This window comes from Leguminivora glycinivorella, chromosome 6, assembly GCF_023078275.1.
Source record: "Leguminivora glycinivorella isolate SPB_JAAS2020 chromosome 6, LegGlyc_1.1, whole genome shotgun sequence".
Taxonomy (NCBI): domain Eukaryota; kingdom Metazoa; phylum Arthropoda; class Insecta; order Lepidoptera; family Tortricidae; genus Leguminivora; species Leguminivora glycinivorella.
Genome location: NC_062976.1, coordinates 13,651,027 through 13,663,536, shown reverse-complemented (window position 1 = coordinate 13,663,536; position 12,510 = coordinate 13,651,027). Strand labels below are relative to the sequence as shown.

At 38.2% G+C, this 12,510-nt stretch overlaps 2 protein-coding genes across 3 annotated transcripts; one reads left to right on the top strand and one right to left on the bottom strand.

Annotated features, from left to right (window-relative positions):
• Positions 1-3,295: 3,295 nt before the first annotated feature.
• On the top strand, positions 3,296-12,475 carry LOC125227287. Of its 2 annotated transcripts, none has more exons than XM_048131560.1 (2): positions 3,296-3,392; positions 12,168-12,475. In XM_048131560.1, exon 2 carries the CDS (start codon positions 12,177-12,179, stop codon positions 12,387-12,389), a length of 213 nt encoding a protein of 70 aa, XP_047987517.1. In that variant the 5' UTR covers positions 3,296-3,392; positions 12,168-12,176; the 3' UTR covers positions 12,390-12,475. The 2 variants fall into 2 exon arrangements, with proteins under 2 accessions (XP_047987517.1, XP_047987518.1); XM_048131561.1 differs by lacking the exon at positions 3,296-3,392 and adding an exon at positions 9,775-10,013.
• LOC125227021 (uncharacterized abhydrolase domain-containing protein DDB_G0269086-like) lies at positions 3,514-8,006 on the bottom strand. Its single transcript, XM_048131212.1, has 5 exons — positions 7,929-8,006; positions 7,422-7,628; positions 5,889-6,061; positions 4,514-4,680; positions 3,514-4,173 (listed from the first exon to the last, which is right to left on the bottom strand). The coding sequence occupies exons 1-5, from the start codon at positions 8,004-8,006 to the stop codon at positions 3,851-3,853; spliced, it is 948 nt and encodes a 315-aa protein (XP_047987169.1). The 3' UTR covers positions 3,514-3,850.
• Positions 12,476-12,510: the final 35 nt, after the last annotated feature.

The following is a 12,510-nucleotide window of genomic DNA, read 5'->3' as shown; positions in this document are numbered from 1 at the left end:
ATTATTCGACACTCACTTCACAGTGTAGGCATTTGTGAATAAGATAACTGCTTCTGCTACTCTGTAAGCCGCATACATTGGATCATGGGCGATCGTAACTTCTAAATATTTGTCTCATTATGCAATATAGTTTATTTTATGGTCTGTAGAACTATTAACACTAATAGCTATTAAACTTGCATAATACACAACTGTCTATACTCTGATTTGATAGAGTTTGACCTAGAGATACCTACAATACATAATGCATACGAGAATATGCAAATATTAGTCACTTTGAAAGCCTTGTAGCATTCGGTCAAGTTTCCTTAGATGAGATAATAGAGGATTCCTTATTAATTAGTCGTACGTCCCACTTATTATGCAGTCTCGAGTGGCCCGCGTGAATATAGACAATCGGCGCTGCAAGCGGCTCGCATTCCTAGGAACATGTTTTACCTCAAAGCTGCTCAATGACCGGCCGCTGCATTCATACGCTTATCCCACTTAGCGTGTCTATATACAGAATAACTGTAATATCATTAACAGGTGGAGAAAACGCACTACGCTAGTTTTAACGTTAAACTGATATTTTCACACCATAATAAAAACATCTTAAATACAAAGGTACACAAAGTAGGTTGACATGTGTTGCGTGTTTACAGACTTGCATGGGACATGCGAGAATTGACGAAAAACCCGTTTGGAATATAAAAGACTTTGTATCTATACTTCTTAGTGTTGATAGCTTCTTGCGTACAGCTATGTTATGAGATATAGCGTCTGTTTATATGTACCTAATGATGTGCGACCCGAGAGATAGTTTTTTTCTTACTTTCGATTCATTAACTACGTACGCATTTGCGTAATCAATATATGAGGTAAAAACTATAGGCACGTATTTAACCGGGCGACTAAATAACCATAGAAATGGGTATCAAAAATAATAGTTTGGCGACTAAAATGTGGCCTCAAATTATTTAAATATGAGGTATCATTTTAATGTCATTACGGCTACGGTTTATTCAGACGCGAGTACCAACTATTTATTTGGCAACTGAATTATTATATTGGAAACAATTTAAGAGATACAGTTTAATAGGAAAACGGCTCTCTATTAATATAAAATATACAGTTCTTTTAAAATATTTATATAGCAAATTAACATAAAAAGTACATTTAAAATTTATACATCGGCACTCTTCACCTGAGCTTTCATTTTAATAAAAAAAAAAGGATTCTTATAAAATATAATGGTCGACAAAATATTATACTTATGGGTAAGAAATTAGGTGTTTGGGAGTGCTGGCAACTTCGTCTCTATACAATTAATTTAACTTTTCATTACGTTTACTCTATCGAATCTAAGGCCGGCCTTACGCAGTCTTAACATCACTCTGAAAGATTCATTTTTTTGGCAAGAAAACCTTACTCAGAATATGCTTTGGCATAAATCGTTCCGCAGATTTTAAAATATCGAATCTTATGCTGGCATGATGTTCATGAGCAAAATAATTTTCTAAATTAAGAGTACTTCCGTAGATTTTTCTTTGCATAATATTTAGGCGGTAAAAAGTTATCCATCTTTTTCCTATTTCTGTTTTGATAGCGAGTCATGTGTGTTGGGGATGCAAGATACCTAACACTCCTCCTCGCTTCGCTCGTCGTCGTACCTAACGGTGCCTCTGGGACTGTATTTCATTTCCTTTTTGCTATCGTTGTTTTGTTTATACAAAGTATCTAAGAATCATGCCATAGCAAAATTTGGTAGGACTTATATTCTACTAAAAAAATAACCAAACCCTAACCCACTTTTTTGCTAGCAGTAAATAATTCTGTTCTTGTAATATTATACTATACGATTATCATGGTAATGTTTTTAAATACCAAACTGGCAAACAAGCATACGATCAGCCTGATGGACAGTGGTCACCGTAATCTATGGGCACCTGCAATTCAAGGGGTATCATATGCGCGTTACCGACCCATTAGAAGCTTATACACTCCTTTTTGCTGCGTACTTATTATAAAATGATTTGGTACGCGTTCCCTTATAGAGATATTTAAATACTACTCGTGGTTTACGGGTCGCAAATACGATGTTTGAATAGAGTAGAATAAACATTTTTCACGAATAAATACAGGCAAGACAAAATACACATAATAACAACAAGACAGAAAGGAATGAAGTGCCACGAAATGGCCTCACCTCAGCGTGTTGCTGGTGACTTCCAGCGCTGATCTTCCGATGAGACCATCGGTACGTAGCTACCTTTCAATCCGTTTTCATAAAGAAACGATTTTATATGTGTTTTAAAAAACCTACTTCCCAATTAATTTTTTTAGTTGCCTCCGCATTTTAAATACTACTTTAAACGATGAGCTAAGTATAATTATTTAGGTGCTAACATCTATATGACTACAAATATTAAAAATCTTACGCTTTACAATACTAGGTGCCAATTATTATTTTAGTCGCCAAAGTATTGTTTAATGTTCCTCGGAAATATTTTTGTCGCTTGAAATTTGCTGCCGTTTTTTCAATAATAATGATGCTTAATATTTGAGGCTCATATATTTTTTTTGTCGCCACAATATTAAAACACAGCCAAATTATATTATTGTATGCCCGACTTAACTTCCCGTTTAATATTTTAGTTGCCCGGTTAATTATATGCCAAAACTATATTCCCAAGCTCTTAATTAGAATTTAGAACTCGTGTCTTTAGTTTTTGCAAGCATAATTTCATTTTCTAATTAGTACAGTCGGCGTTGATAGATAGGTTACTTTAGGTAGCTTCCTGAAATTCTTATACTTAACTAAACTGAACAAAAAAAGACTTTTCCCCTCACTAGCTCGGAAACACGTGTTTTGTCCTTTAATACCAGCGGTAAAAACGCATTTTATCCACTAGTGGGTAAAGTAATTTGACCTTGAATAAAGTCAAATTAACTGCTTTCAAAATTGATAAAAGTAAGTGAATCTAGTAATAAAGATGATTTACCACCTGTGGAACTACTGGAAGCAGTGATAAACGCATTTTTTGCGTTGTAGTTTCCTCGCTATAGTGAGGGGAAAAGTTTTGTGTTACACTCGGGTGCAAATGTATTTTACTTCTCGTGTGTTAAAAAACTCGCAAGTTCAGGATTCTATTCTCGAACCACTCGCTTCGCTCGTGGTTCAACTATAGAATCCTTTCTCTTGCTCGTTTTTCAATTCCACACTCGGCGTTAAAATACAACTTTTCCCCCTTGTATAACAAATAACTATAGTTACACTTTACATTAGGTACATATAATACCACTTCTACGTTGATGGTAACGAAGCATACATCTTGCCTGCTGGTAAGTAGTCACCGAAGCCTACAGACGCCTGCAGCTTCAGATCCGATGCCAGCCCAAAAAGGGTCTCGGTAAGACATTTAACAACTTTGCGGTTAAAGAAAATTACTTTCAGTCGTCTCTAATAATGTGGTTGTATAATATTTTTTTTTAATTTAATATAGCCAATTTAATGATACTCAGAAATGTTTAAAAGTGTTTATTACCAAAGTTTATTACCATCACATAACAACCATAACAATCCTTTTAAATATGAATCTTATTAAGTAAATAAGTACCTATTACATATTGCAACCATTAATCTGCCAAGAAAGAGTCAATTGGCGATATTTTTGTATCCTCGTCCTTTGGCAAAGAACTTGGCGGTTGTCGATCCACATTAGCGTGCGAATTATCCCTAGCATGCAGGCTCGCGGCGAGGACGGCGTTGTCCTGGCCGACAACGCCGCGGTCAGCAAATTAAACGATAAAATATTGACAGTTTATTACCAACATATTGAAATATGAAAATAATGAATAAACGCAATGATTAATCTGCCAAGAAAGAATCAATAGGCGATATTTTAGTATCTTCCTCCTTTGGCAAAGAACTTGGCGGTTGTCGATCCTCATTAGCGTGCGAATTATCCCTAGCATGCAGGCTCGCGGCGAGTACGGCGTTGTCGGCTAGCGCCGCGGCCAGCGCGCGCTCCAGCCGCGCCGACCCGGCGCGCTCCGCCTCCAGCGCGGCCTTCGCCACGCTCAGGGCTTCCTTGTCGGGGTCCACTGCCGCTTTAGAGTAATCCGTTAGATTGGTTGCTGATAAACGGGCTTGGAGCTCTGCTACTAGTGTGTTGAGGCGAGTTATTTCAGCTGGAAGGAAATAGGGCGATTAGCACCATGTTCACCATGTGCACCATGAGCATGTTTGCGTTGATGTCTAATTTATGGCGTGCGCGCCTACGTCTCATATTTAGTTATGCTACATACATAACTAAATACAAGACGTAGGCACGCATGCACGTACGTATCTAATGAAGGTGACAGGACTAAAGACAATCCGAGTACCTAATACATAATATCCCTACTCGCAGTAGTGGCAATACAAGTCGCGCGCCCCCTCTCGTATCTCAGCCTTAGCACCCCTTGCACACTGCCCTACTGAACTGAATTCAAGCGTCCTGCTATCGCTGAATCAATCCAAAATTCTTACTGTTGGCTCTCCTCAGCTCGCTAGCGGTATGGTGCAACTCAGCTGCAGCTCGGCGGCGCTCCCGCGCGTGCGCGGCGGCGGCAAGTCGCGCGCGCTCGCGAATCTCGGCGCCGCCGCTTGCGCACCGCTCTACTCTTCGGAGCTCGCTCTCAAGCCGAGACGCCTCGCTGTATCAACATTATACATTTATTTAAAAATGTACATTATAAAATATCTCGATTTTATAGACGTGGCCTACATTTTGTCAAATGGGATCGGATCCAATGTTCTCGAACTAAGTTTACTAAAGTAAGGTTGAAAGGTCAGTGACATTTGACGCTGCAAAATTGCTACCCTATTTATATCCATATTTTTATTTTATTATATAAACCGGTTTGAATATGTGGTGAATTAGAACTGCTTTTCGTCCAGACGATCAAAACCAGTTCTACGGCCTTTTTATTTTTTGTATATTGTCCCTACAATACATTAAAGAGGATTGATAATATAATGATAATTGACCGCCAATGGTAATATCGCAAGTCGATTCCAATACACGCTGTTTATTCGATTGTATCAAGGCTAGTGTTTATTTCCTGTAAGCCATGATTCATATAAAAAATAATAATGTACCTAAACAGTAATTTTAATAAATGCAGCTAAGTACATGAAACATCAAAAAAAAAACTGTTCTACCCAGCTAGGCAAGAGACTAGGGTGTTGCATATTTTATCAAAGTTAAAATGTTATATGTCTCACCCCCTCAAATTGTTCTCTGGTACAAAAAATTTCATTGTAATTTTTTTTCAGAATTTTTCGTTACATTTTAGGGGTCGCTTACCACACGTTGAAATTTTTGATTCTTCATACAAAATGATTTTTTTATTATTTTTTTTCGTTTTTTTTATGATACTTTATGACGAATCATTGTATTCATGTACCTAAAATTTGATATAACATTACAGCTTTTTTTTTATGCATAAAATTCGTGTTTTAGGTGTTTTAAACACTTATTTTAGTGGATTTTATTGTCTTGTACTAACAGTACAGGAATAAAAATTATTAAAAATCAAACGAAATTATTCTTAATATCAAATATCCTTAAAAATTGCTTTAAATACCTTAAAACATTGTTTTAGACAGAAAAAACGAAAAAAAAAATATATTAAAGAAATCATTTTGTATGAAAAATAAAAATTTTCATTGTGTAGTAGCGACCTCTAAAATTTATCGAAAAATTCTAAAAAAAAATTACAATAACTTTTTAGTACCAGAGAACAATTTGAGGGGGTGAGACATAGCACTTTTTAACTTTGATAAAATATGCAACACCCTACAAGAGACCATATACTTAGTGACTCATTGTCTCTTGCCAAGATAGCCAGTGACGTCATACCTCCGAGCGTCGTCGTTGGCGAGCCGCACGCGGTCCTGCAGCTCGGAGTACTGACGCTGCAGCGCACCGTGCGCGGCCTGCAGCGGCCGCAGCTGTTGCACTTCTCGCTCCACACTGCTTAGTTGACGAGACAAGTCGGCGCAACGTTCTTCGAAGAGAGTGCGCTGCCGATCCTTGTTAACCATTTCACATTACGCTTTGGTATCAGCCATACGAGAAGGTAGGTACGATCAGCTGCAGAAGTGCATGGCGAATTTATCAATGAATTCGTTCATAATTTCTCCATGCACTTTTGCTGCTGAGAGTACGTAAATGATAATACAAGATTAATGGTTGTGTTACTTGCGTTTATACCATCTTTCGCGTTAAAAAGTTAATAAGTAGGTACAGACGGTACAGTCAGCATCAATAGTAGAGGCTGAAACCACGCACCAATAGCATCTGGCATCCTGAATAACTTTTCTAAATACATATCTAATAGATAAACCTTCGTGCTCAGAAATGTTTATATAAATTTTGTATGTACGAGAATAGACACATCTTCCCTTTTTGCTTCATCGGAAGTGTTATTTGATGCGCTAATACCATAGGTTTGTATTATTCGCATCTTGAAACTTTCTCAAAGCTATAAGTGCCTACATATACATCTTACCTAGAATTAAGCAGCCGCTGTAAAACTGTTAAGTATAAGTTCTACCAGGTTCAACTTATCTAAATCTATTAGGCTATCCACCCACACCCACCGTTATATCATATTCATTCGTAAGTATTTAACATTAGCATGTTCCTTGAATGTGAGTATAAGTGTGGGTGGTGTCCTCGGTTGCAGCACTTTGCTACGGTTCGGTAGATTTGATTTGGACAGTTCCGTTTCTAGTATCGTATTATTTCAACTTTGTTTTGATATGTAACCAAAAACCGATATGTAAATGAGTTCCTGATTAGGAGCGATTAAATTTCATCATCTTATTAGGCACGCCACAGACAGTCTTAAAAATTCATAATCTTAAAGATTTGTATGCACCTGTCAGTTCAAACTGACAGAATTTTCAGATTGAACTGACAGATTGCATACAAGTTTTTTTTAAGATTATGAATTTTTAAGACTGTCTGTGGCGTGCCTTATTCATAAAGCGCGACTTTGATTAATGACAATACAAACCAAGCGAGCGTTGGTCTTCGTTGTGGTGAATGTCAATATTGTCAATCTATGTACCACTATGTACGTATATTCTGTTTATAGTCGGGCATCAGTCGGGAATATTCGGTTTATAATTAAATATTCGATTTTGATTATGCCAATCTGTTAGTGTCCAAATTGTCGTATCTAATCCAGATCGAATATTTAAAATCAGAATACGCCTATAAGTTTTTAACTATTTAGTAGGATGTTGCTTACTGGACAATGGATTTACATTTCAAAACTAGCCTTTGGTGTTTGACGTCACAGGGCCGACGGTTAGATACTAAGGGTAGATTAGATGGTTTATCTGTAACTTATCAAACAGTACCTACTCTACAGCCTTAACTTACTTGTATTTCCATTTGCGTTTTAACATTAGCGAGTTCCTCTTGAGCCTTGGCGAGCGCGGCGGCGGCGTGGGCGGCGCCCGCGGTGGCAGCGGCGGCGCCGTGCCTCGCCTCGGCCGCGGCGCGATCGGCGGCGTCACGAGCTGCCTCCGCCGCCTCCGCCCGCGTCGACTCTGTTTGGACTGTTTCGCGCAAGTGCTTTTCTGACACCTAATCAGATCAGTTGATGACGTAAACAGAGATATCTAAAGAAACTAAGATGTTACCTAAAGAAAAGAAACTTAGCTTAGCCCTCCGTTGGCTGAGGCTAGACTAAAGGTAGTGCCTTAAGGTTTATAATTTATATCAATTCATAGCCGCCTTAAGGCATTATTTTAATATTAACCAGGTAAGTATATGGTTAATATTAAAATAATACAAGAAACGCCAGGATCCCCAGGGCAAACTTCGAATTATTGGTTAAGTATAAAAATGTCTTACTACTTACAAAGTGTAAATAAACGTTCTTACACTAATAGATTCAAACTCAGCAACAAGTTCCAGGAACTGCTGTTCAAATGTCTCAAATTCCGTGTTGTTTAACACCATTTTTATAATGACTAATGACCAATTGAATATAATTACTTTTTATTAAAAATAAGTTTTTGTGTCATAAAAGTGGCGGCAAAAGTTGATTTTTTATTTTTATATAAAGGCGTCATTCATTGTCAAATTGATCTAACGTGTTCGTAACACTTAGGTACCTGTTCCGCGAAATAAATAAAAAATGTGTTAATATTCTGCGAATTTTAACCGTCATAATAATGTAAAAATAATTACTTAGGTTCCAATTACTTAGGTCGCACTAAGGCTGATATGCCTCCCTTTTTCTTCAAAGTGAAGAAAAAGTACAGCATCTTGTCTGATGATCAGATTTCTATGATGGTGTAATATCGGGCAATCTGACCTCGCGCCTTTTTTTTTGTTTCACAGTTGGCAACTTGCCAGTAGAATAATTTTTAAGAAAAAAAAACCGTCGCCTTTCGGGTTCTGGTGAAAGCTACTTGCGAATGTTGGATTATGTAGAAATGTGTAAGTATTTTTTCAACTGCTTTTAATGCTTTAATTATTAGATGGCAACACAAATGAATATACGTATAACGTTAAGGTTTGAGGAGTTTCCTCAATTCCTCATGAATCCTATTATACATACATACATACATACATACAATCACGCCTGTTTCCCAGAGGGGTAGGCAGAGATCACGGATTTCCATTTACTACGATCCTGACAAACCACTTTCGCTTCACACACTTTCATAACATTTCTCATACACGCTCGTCGGTTTCGAGTACTTCTGACCTGGCCTCTTTGCAATATTTCCCCTATCCTATTATATTATAAGAAATCGAAGCTTGACAAACTTTGACTTCAAAACTTATGCTTAACAAACATAACTAAATAAATGTCACTGTTCTGAACTTAAATGCATGCTTTTCTTACAAAAATACCAAAGTCACTATGAGTGTGCCGTTCAGGTTTGAGGAGTTTGGTTCTGGCCATAATCAGCAGTTCCACTGCACCAAATGTCACTGTTCTGGACGAAAGTGCATGCTGTTCTTATAAAAATACCACAGTCACTATAAGCGTGCCGTTCAGATTTGAGGAGTTCGGTTCTGACCATCATCAGAAATTCCACTGCACCAAATGTCACTGTTCTGGACGAAAGTGCATGCTGTTCTTATAAAAATGGCAAAGTCACTATAAGCGTGCCGTTCAGATTTGAGGAGTTTGGTTCTGGCCATCATCAGCAGTTCCACTGCACCAAATGTCACTGTTCTGGATGAAAGTGCATGCTGTTCTTATAAAAATACCAAAGTCACTAGAAGCGTGCCGTTCAGATTTGAGGAGTTCGGTTCTGACCATCATCAGAAATTCCACTGCACCAAATGTCACTGTTCTGGACGAAAGTGCATGCTGTTCGTATAAAAATACCAAAGTCACTATAAGCGTGCCGTTCAGATTTGAAGAGTTCCGTTCTGGCCATCATCAGCAGTTCCACTGCACCAAATGTCACTGTTCCGTACCTAAATGCATGCTGTTCCTTTAAAAACACAAAAATAACCATATGTATGCCTTTCAGATTTGAGGAGTTCCCTCGATTTCTCCAGGATCCCATCATCAGAACTGGGTTCTGAGAAAAATGGGACCAATCTGTATGCATATACATTCAATCAAAAAAAAAATTTCAAAATCGGTCTAGTAACGACGGAGATATCGAGGAACAAACATAAAAAAAAAAATAAAAAAAAAAAAAACATACAGACGACTTGATAACCGTCCTTCTTGAGATATGAGGCGACGGTTAAAAAAAGCGCGAAATGGAAGTTGTCTATGTACAGGTAACTTTTCGCAGCTTTATTTTTTGATTTTTTCACCGCTACTACAAAGACCACTCTGCGTGTGCTTAGAGCAGAGTATGAATATCCAGTTTGTATTTGATTGAATCCTTGAACCATGTTTGAACACCTTTTCTCTTATGTTTTCTCTAATAAGTTTCCCACAATGGTCCACACATTTTTGATCCAGACCATATAGAAGACCTTTAAACCTAGGTATTTACAGTCTACTCGTAAAGTACGTATTTTTGTGTACTGTATAGTGTGTGTACAGGTACTTAACCAGATGGTAAATTAAAGCTAGTATTTACCCGAGGCTTCTCCGAGGCTCAGTATTACTGAGGCTTTTATTATTTTCCCTAGGAAAATATTTTTTAATGGACGAACAAATTCACTTATTGACGTTAAAACCACTTCAAACCAATAATTGGCTCTTTGCTGCCAAGAATACCTAATTGCAATGTGTCAATTCTTATTACGCTGCTTGTGCAGACTACAGAGCGGCCTCATTGCGAGGGGAATATTAAAGAAGGGGGAGTTATTTTCCTAGCCATTTAGGCTCGTATAAAACCGCCTGTTGCTTCTCTGGGCCCTTATTTTGTTTTCACCGTTTCCGGAGAATCAGGTGAGTGAGTTTAACGTGACTCTTCTACGATTTTGGACTTGATGATTCTGAGTCCATTTCAAAATCTGTGTATACTATAGGTAATAGGTATGCCTTATGTTAACGCCCAGTAGGTTCAGACTCCCTACGTAAGCGTGAGTGAGAAGGTTGTGCGAATGTGCGTGCCCAAATGCACAAAGGCTCATGATAATATCTGTTTCGTAGCTATCTATCTCTATCGCTCTTGCGCATTGGTGCGACAGAGCCAGACTGCATATCTGTCGGCGTCTGGCGTAGACAATTGCCATTCGGCTACGCCGGCAGGGCATCTGGAGTATCACTTTGCTCGGGGGTCGCTTAACGCTGTGAATGTGGACGTAGATTAATAACTTTGATACTATATACCATCATAATGTGTCTGTAATATTACCATTAGACCCATTTATCCCCTCTAAGTACTGTGTGTCTCATTTCTCGTCCGAAACTTCGTGTTAGATACCCTAGCTACCTGTGAGTATTGTGCTGTACTACAATTAGTCAGGGACCAAACGACCTATTTTACAAAAAGTCGTCGACATCTCTTCTAAATACCTAAAACAGGTATGGATGTGTTCCTCGTTATCTCCAGATTACGAATTGACCTGTTTTAGTTTAAGAAGGGGGGGACGGGTTGAGAAAAAGGGGGGAGAAAGATGGCGGCCGACCATCATAGATATTTATTCACATCTCGAGTCCTATGGCACCAATCTGTTCGTGCAAGGTGTCGTTTGAAAGCTTATTAAACCTACTTTAATTGTTTTTAAATAACTATACTCTTAAAAATAACCGTTTACGAAATATTTGAAAATATGTGTTTTTTTATCGCGCATGAATTGCACAAGTACTAGAAAAAATGCGTCTAACTCAATAAACAATAACTTTACCGCAATTGATGTTCTTATAAAATTTTTGCGTCTATTCATGCTCTTTCTAAAAATTTAAGTTTCATTGGTATATGATAATATATAACCATGTAATTACGAATTTGGTTTAGCAGAAGTCACTCTGCCCGGTCGCAGAAATGGGCGCTGACCGTAGTAAAGTATTCAATATTTTAGAGGTCCTATTTTACGAATCCGTATATGCGAGAGCTATCGTTTCAAAGCTAATTAAACCTACTATATTTTTTTATAAATAACTATAGTCATAAAGGTAGCTGTTTAGAAAATATTTGAAAATATGTGTTTTATAGACCATGTCACACAAGTACCTACTGGTAAAAAATGGTTCTTAATCAATAAACAACAACTTTTCCGGAATTGATGTTACTATGAGATTTACGCGGAATTTCGTGCGCTTTCTAATAACATAAGTTTTATTGGTGTATGATATTATATAACCAAGTAATTACAAATATGGTTAAGTATGGTTAAGTTTCCTAAACCGTTACTTTTATGAGCATAGTTATTTGAAAACAATTAAAGTAGGTTTAATAAGCTTTCAAATGACACCTCGCACGAACAGATTGGTGCCATAGGACTCGAGATGTGAATAAATATCTATGATGGTCGGTCGCCATCTTTCCCCCCCTTTTTCTCGACCCGTCCCCCCTCCTTAAACTAAAACAGGTCAATTCGTAATCTGGAGAGAACGAGGAACATATCCATACCTGTTTTAGGTATTTAGAAGAGATGTCGACGAAAATCGTGAAGGAGACGACTTGTGGCCAAATTGGCTCTAGACTAAATATACAGAGCCTAAAATAATACTGTCTTTTGAACTTCTAGACATATAAAATGCGGCTCTCAACACTCGTAGCGCTGGCGCTGAGCGTGGGTCTGGCGACGCTGTCGACGTGCTGCGACGGCAAACATGGCCGCGAGCTCGCGATAGACGAAGATGACGAGTTCCGGCCGAGGCTGTACCGAGAGTACGCCGTGCGCTCCGAGCGCGGCGAGGACTCCTTCGACGACTACGGCCACCTGCGGTTCGGCCGCTCCGACGAATGACCCATGCGTCGACGACGCTACTCGTACAAACGCAGACACCGATCGTATCTTTAAGTTTTGATTACTGATATGTCGATTACCATGTCAATAAATTACTGAATCATGATATGAAATACCAAAG

Coding starts and splice junctions, on each gene's coding strand:
- LOC125227021 (XM_048131212.1), bottom strand. CDS start 8,006: ATGGTGTTAAACAACACGGAATTTGAGACATTTGAACAGCAGTTCCTG. Junction 4,681..5,888: donor GCCAACGACGACGCTCGGAG/GTATGACGTCAC, acceptor ATGTTGATACAG/CGAGGCGTCTCGGCTTGAGA. Junction 4,174..4,513: donor CGAGCTGAGGAGAGCCAACA/GTAAGAATTTTG, acceptor ATTTCCTTCCAG/CTGAAATAACTCGCCTCAAC.
- LOC125227287 (XM_048131560.1), top strand. CDS start 12,177: ATGCGGCTCTCAACACTCGTAGCGCTGGCGCTGAGCGTGGGTCTGGCG.